We start from the raw sequence: 7249 nt of genomic DNA on the forward strand, positions 1-7249 counted from the left end.
TGTAGTCTTGTATTGTATTTTTGTATGTATTTATTCACGTTAAAACTACTGTGTCGATTCTTAACCACTGAAAAGTTCAAGGTTTGTTTTCTACCTTTGAGAGTTTTTCAATGTGACTTTGTTCCAGCCAAAAATGTCTATTTAGAATGGCTAGTGTCGCATGAGACACTTCGGAGCAATTGGTCTACACATTGTTAACGCAAAGAGAATTTCATATGTGTTTATTTGAAGAAATTGATGTGAGGTTAGTATTAAGGATAAAAAATTATGCAGACGAATTGAGTACCTCCTCCTTTGTCAGTCGGTCATAAGAACATTTGACATGTTGTCAATGTTAATGAAATACTTTTGTATTGTTGAACTTTTGTATTTTTGTATTCTTGTATTGTATTTTGTATGTATTTATTCACGTTAAAACTACTGTGTTGTTTTTAAGCTACTGATGTGTTCAAGAATTGTTTTTTACTTTTGAGAGTTTTTCAATGTGACTTTGTTCCAGCCAAAAATGTCTATTTAGAATGGCTAGTGTCGCATGCGACACTTCGGAGCAATTTGTTTACACATTGTTTACAAAAAGAGAGTTGCATATGTGACTGTCACCCAGAAAATGATAATGAAATACTTTTGTATTGTTGTTGTATTTTTGTATTTTTATATTCTTGTATTTTTGCATGTAATTGATTCACGTAAAAACTACTGAATCGATTTTAAGCTACTGGAATGTTTTACAGTTGTTTGTTACCTCTAAGAATTAAGTTTTATTTACATAAGTATAGTTTTTAATCTGCGCAAGGCAATTTTTCACCACAATATAATTATCAATGTGACTTTGTCCAGCCAAAAATGTCAATTAAGAATGGCTAGTGTCGAATGAGACACTTCGGAGCAATTTCTGTACATATTGTTTACGCTGAGTTTCATATGTGATTTATAACCCCCAAAATGATTTGAGGGACAAATTGAATACCTCCTTCTTTGTCAGTTGGTCAAATAGACATTTGACATGTTGTCAATGTTACCGTAATATTACTTTTTGTTCGTTTTCAATTGATGTGTTAAACTGTAATGGAAATTAAAATGTACTTTATTAACCACAGAACAAGTTTTATTTGCATTTCCCTTCACTTAAATAACAAGCAAAATATTGAAAATCGGTGGGAAACGGAAGCATACCGCTTATCTTATCATCTCCCTGTCCATTCTACAAAAGTAGGCCAGCACCAGGTTTCAGTCATGCAGATCAATCGATCTTCCGATATTTCAGTCATCACTCCCCTTTTCATCATGTTTATCCAACCCCCCCCCCCTCCACACTCTTAAGTAAAGTTCTCCCTGTCACATCTGATCCTTCCATCCTTATAACATGCCAATACCATCTTTACCTTTTGCTTCCTCCCCGAACGACGCTAGTTAAGACTAAGGCTAGTTCTTGGGAAGGGGGTGGGGGGAATATCATCGATATGGTCGTATTTGTAGTGGTTTCCATAACAAAAGATAAAAAGGGGGCATCTGCCTTAACCACTATCTCCACTTATTGACTCTTATACTTGATACCCTAGAGATTATGGAAGGTGGCAAATAGAGTAAACGTACACTTGATGTTAAGTTAACGCTATCTATAAGCAAGCTGAGGTGCAGTGTCTCCCTTCGACAGAGGAGAGGACAACCGTTAATAGATGGGGAAAAGGTTTTCCTCTTGCCATTTCTTTCTGATAAATACTTAACTACTCCTTTACGTAATATTTTGATGATATACTACTAGACTAGATCTTCGTTTTCACCAGTCCAGTCGGCTTATTAGGTTCTCTAAGACTTAAGTAGACGTACGTAGATTAAATATCGAGCAACAGATAAAGAAGGAAGCAGACAAAAAGGGTAAGGTAGTAAATTACTTCTTCTAATCTACCATATACTTATGACGTCAGCTCTATGGTTACTTCGTCGATATGCTTTCCTGACATCACTGCCTCTATATCCTTCATGAGTTACTGCTCGATTAACTGCTCTATGATATCGTCACCAACACTCGAACTCTATCAAAACGCATTAGGGGTTTAAGTTTTCATATTAAATTCTGTTATTTCTTGACTGTCTATGGTTCTGTATCCTAGGCGCCTAGTTCTGCTCACTTTACTTCTCGTAAATATATATACATATTACATACCAATATAATAAAGCGTAAACACACACTACTTCGTGGCGGAGGATGTCAGCAATCACAACATATTTTTGAATAATCCTTATTTTAATAAAAAGCCTTACATTTACGACACGTTTTAGGCTATAAATTGAAAAAAAAAAGCTTCAGGTGGGAAAGAGACCATAAACTACAAGCTGCCAACATTAAGGGAGCAAGGTTATTATGGTAACATTAACTTTGACATTTGCAATTTAGAATTTGACAAATGTAAACAATAAAATAAGGATTTTATAATTTCACGCGGACGAAGCCGCATGGGAAGAGTCATATAAAATACATCTAACGTGACAACGTGAGGCTTGTCTTCTGAAATTTCCGACTCTTTAGAGCAAATATGGTCTGTCAGTATATCCAAAAATCAAAACCAGTGTTGCCTTCCTTAGCAAATTTTAATATACTGAATAGTTTGTCAGATTTAATTTTGAAAATCCCAATTTATTGCAACATAGATTTTATTAGGTCAGGGGAATGCAAGAGGTGTGCTGGACCACTCCCTTAAATCGATAATAGAAGTCTAGATTGCGCAGGTCGACCTGTGGACCTATACCTGTATATGTCACAACATCCCTTTTGAAACAAAGGCCTTTGTCTCCTTATCACAGAATCTGAAAGCTTATAGAATGTTTTAATAACTGACATCATTAAATTTTATCTTCTAGAAGTCATTGATGTTATGAGCAGCATTTTTTATCATAATAAATAAGGTTTTTAGGTTATTTTGTGCTAATTTTCAGGTAAACAAAATGGCGGCCGTCCGGTCTAGAAAAACAGTCCACGCATGCGTATTCAATCGGGATGAGGTCAATCGATTCAGCTAGAATCCTGTCACGTTTACAGTCTTGTGTAAATCATTTGTTCTCCAGACTGGTGGAGTGTGGTTGTGTTTTTTAAAATATTGTCTGGTGTTGTGATACTTTAATATTTTTTTTCTTTAGTTTCTGTTGATTTACTAAGTTATTTTAAAGTTTCTTTTGAGTTATGGAGCGATTAGATTTAAAAATTAGTGATGTGCGATCACTATATATTTTTAGATATAGCGACGCCCCTTTGTTTATTCCTGTTGCTTTAATTTCCTTCCAAATTTGAGTTGCGTAGAAAATGTTATTTGTTGATCAATCGGTATTTAACGAAATCGAGTACATTTAAATAGATTGTCGCATTGTTTTGATTTGGAGTTTTACTTTTTTCAAAATTCAACACATAAAATATTTTGAATATCCAATGTTTTTTATTTATTTATATTATTGTTGCGGAAACATTTTCTTTGATTCAATTCAGGTCATTAATAATAAACATTATTCCAACAGGGAGGTCAAAGAGTTGGTTGAGCATTTCTATATATTTACGAGAAACAAAGTGAGCAGAACTAGCTGTACTAGGATACAAGAATGGTAAGTATGTAACCATAGACAATCAAGTAATAACAGAACTTCTAGTGTTTTAGTATTGAGTTTGTACGTTCTCTTTTTCCAGATGGAAATCCCACAGTCAAGTTCGAGTGTTGATGACGATATAATGGAGCAGTTAATCGAGCAGCAACTCATGAAGGATATAGAGGCTGTGATGTCAGGAAAGCGTATCGACGAGGTTACCGGCGAGCTGACGTCAGCCCCACTTGGTGATGAATACATTATGGCGAAGTTACAAAGTACGAAGCAACGACTTTATGATGATGATGAAGATGATGAGGTATTTAGTCATGACTAGCTTTCGCCCGCGACTTCGTTCGTGTGGAATTAAAAAAAATCAAAACAGAGTAGCCTAATTTCATCGAAATCCGAATCCGAAATCCATCCATCTAAACTTTCGCATTTATAATATTAGTATGATTAAAGAAATTACGAATGAAAAAGCGATTTACATTAAGAAAATAATCTCTGTCACGTAGGATAAGGACAGAGAGATGAGGAAAGAGGGAGATAACTATATTTTGGCAACTCCTGCGTCTCGGTGTGTCCGCTTTTGCCCTAAAGACAATATGAAGGCAGTTTCCTCAAATGTTTTGAGCAGCAGGAAACTGTCATTGTCATAAAAACCCCTGCACAGATTTGACGATAGCCTTTTGACGTCACGTCTTAACTAACGGTACTATTCAGACGAGAGCAAACCCTCAGCGCACGATTGACTATTGTTTCTTTTCAGCCAAACGTGAAGGAAATTCAGCCCAAGAGCTTCAGGGATAGGACCATCTTTAAAAACTTCATACGCGGATGCAAAAGTAAATTTTGAATTGTTTTAAATCTAATAATTAATGATTAATTTGTACTATTTTCCTAGCTATTATCCATTGATCTGCATACATGGACAGGCATGCCGTAGTAACGGTACCTATTTGATTGCCAATAACGCTGAAAAGTGCGGTTGGTAGCAGTGATGAGGACACGAACTAATAGACTTTGGAACAACCTGTCTATCTATAGAGATCAGTGTTTTAAACCCACATATTGGTGAAATCAGCTTTGTTTTTCTTCTGTTCTCAACGTTGTTAAATATAATTGTTATTTCACAGCGAACCCGTATCCCGAACGTGGGTCTATAATAAAAATAAAACTGGCAGAGAGCGTGGAAGAAGTGAAAATGGATGGAGGGAAAATTAAAGATTTGGTCGTGGAAAAACATGTCCAAATGAATTATGATACCGGTGAATGGTCGATTGTTAAAATCTACCGCGACCTCCACGGCGCAATAGTACCAACGCCGCCAGCGCGATCAAAGAATAATAAGCGAAAACGGCATTAAAAATCTTTATATAATTAAACTAGTTTTATGGTATATCAATAAATATACATAAAAAAAAGAAATTCGGGAAGATGTTTAAAAATATTTCAAGCATTTCTTCACTTTAAGTAGTGGTTATTTATATAATCTTTGATTTAAAAGTACAGTGTAAGTTTTGAGGTTATAATGACATGCAATTTTTTTGAGGTTAAAAGTCAAGATCAAGAAATAGAAAAGCATAGTTTATAAGTTTACGTAATAAATGTTTAAATAAATATTACTGTTTTATTTTGAGTGATTTCCTTGGTCGTTTAAAACATTTACATATAAAACAATGCATTAAAAATAATACATCCAATAGCTAGCTGTAGAAAGCCTTAAAATAATTTCTTTGATGAGAAAATCGAAATTATTCCATTATTCCAGTCCAGCAATTAAAATCAGCACTGGCCTGGAATCATGATAACAGGACATTAATATTTGTTAAAAAAGCTAAATTTTCTGAAGCCGATTGCAGACTATAGAAGACTTTATTACTTTCTTCTCAAATAAATTTATTATGGCTTTTTAATAAAGCTGGATTAAAAAAAACACAGATTACTTTTTTAATCTTTATTCAACATCATGGTAATATAACTTACAATAATTAACAATTATTTCACGGAATTAGCCCCAAGGGCAATGGGGTGAACGTCTAACACTAATTGGGGTTACATGTGAAAAACGTGGACAGCTCTAAACGTTAACTAACTCCGTAACCATAGACTAAACACTTTAACTTAAAGCGTTTCAAAGTGTCACAAATAAAAGTCGAAAATCTTTATTTTTAAAAGATAAATTGTATAGAGCAACATTTGACCCGGTAGGCATCAAACTAAATTGACAGCTCACTAGCGCCCTGCAATGTCAAAAGCCATTTCGTTCTGTACTTGTAGTCAGGTATTTTTAGGTTACTTTCTGAGATAAATAACGCCTATGTCACCGGCTCAAATAAGCTTGAATAAAACTATTACTTATTAGAATAATGAACAATATGATTGAAGTTATTTCAATAAAAACTAAAAAACCATACAATATAAAATAGTGACACATTGACAAGTGATATTAGTTTTTTTAGCTTTACAACATAAGTTACCAGTTAGTTAACGATCAAGTAAATATTTAGAACAATAGCATAATCAGATGTTCTACATATTTCTAAGAGCTTCGATTTTAGAAACATTTGTAGCACATTATAATCTAACGCTAAAATGTATAAGATAATTAACAAGTCATAAATGTTTACAGATTATAAATATCTAGCCGTTACAGATAAATGCAATCCTACAGTGACAGGATTAAAAAAGCTTGCGACTAAAACATAACCTTAAAAGTCCACTTTACTGGCATTTATAGTACATATTGTTATCCCTTACATTTAAAAACAGAGACAACATGATTTATTACAACTGTCACGGCAGGCGAAACCCACAGTTATAACATTGTAAATAACAACTTTATTTTTTTAATACTGACAAAAATAATTCTCTTAAATTATTTCAACTATATTTTAAAATTAACGTCCACAAATTGAAGCGAATAAATATTTAAAGACCGATTAATATCGCCGCAAGCTTATAAACGGTTACTAAATGAGTTATTTTCTAACGTTATAGCGGTTACTTAGGGCAGTGCGAGTTACTGGCCGTATATAAAAAAGTCTACGCTTTTTTAATTTTCAAATTTTAAGGTTATAGCCGTTATATGTACGTAGTTACAATACTGAATGTTATTTTAACATTTAAAATATAATTATTACAGTTATTAGGGCGATTTAATAAAAAAAATGCACACATAACACGGTTTGTGTTTGTTTTTCCATTTAACAACGAGATAATTTAAGAAAGTAATGGAACATTGATTCAAATATATTTTATAATGGTCCTCTAATATTTACATATACGCTGACGCATTTTTACTACGTTTAACATTCTATTAGGATTAGGTTTCATTGTTACAATTAATATTAATTAGGATGCAATTTCTCTACATTTATTTAAATTTCATTAACGTTTACTACTTTTATAAACATCGAAATTCATTATAACATTTAAAAACATTAAATTGACATTATTAATTGTTGCAAACATAGATGATTCCTATGTAAGCCGTTGTTTATCTAGAGATTGGTACTGACAGACGTTACTCAATAAAACATTACGCGGTGTAACATTGTTATGCGTTTTTCCGTCACATATACTTGCATGATCGTTGTGTGATATACAGATTGTAACGTCGGTTATTATCAACCTTAAGATTATAGAAAACATAAGGTTCCAATGGACCACAAAT

General features: G+C 33.3%; 1 protein-coding gene across 1 annotated transcript; it reads left to right on the forward strand.

Moving 5' to 3' along the window:
- Window positions 1-2955: 2955 nt before the first annotated feature.
- LOC106106579 (negative elongation factor A-like) lies at window positions 2956-5149 on the forward strand. The gene is made up of 5 exons (XM_013287179.1): window positions 2956-3077; window positions 3508-3591; window positions 3674-3889; window positions 4343-4418; window positions 4710-5149. Exons 2-5 carry the CDS (start codon window positions 3589-3591, stop codon window positions 4937-4939), a joined length of 525 nt encoding a protein of 174 aa, XP_013142633.1. The 5' UTR covers window positions 2956-3077; window positions 3508-3588; the 3' UTR covers window positions 4940-5149.
- Window positions 5150-7249: the final 2100 nt, after the last annotated feature.

This window comes from Papilio polytes, unplaced genomic scaffold (genome assembly GCF_000836215.1).
Source record: "Papilio polytes unplaced genomic scaffold, Ppol_1.0 DF822178.1, whole genome shotgun sequence".
Classification (NCBI taxonomy): Eukaryota; Metazoa; Arthropoda; class Insecta; order Lepidoptera; family Papilionidae; genus Papilio; species Papilio polytes.

Excerpts from the sequence above, each read along its gene's own strand:
- LOC106106579 (XM_013287179.1), top strand. Across the intron at positions 3,890-4,342 it reads ATGATGATGAAGATGATGAG|CCAAACGTGAAGGAAATTCA; the intron begins GTATTTAGTCAT and ends GTTTCTTTTCAG. Across the intron at positions 4,419-4,709 it reads CTTCATACGCGGATGCAAAA|CGAACCCGTATCCCGAACGT; the intron begins GTAAATTTTGAA and ends GTTATTTCACAG.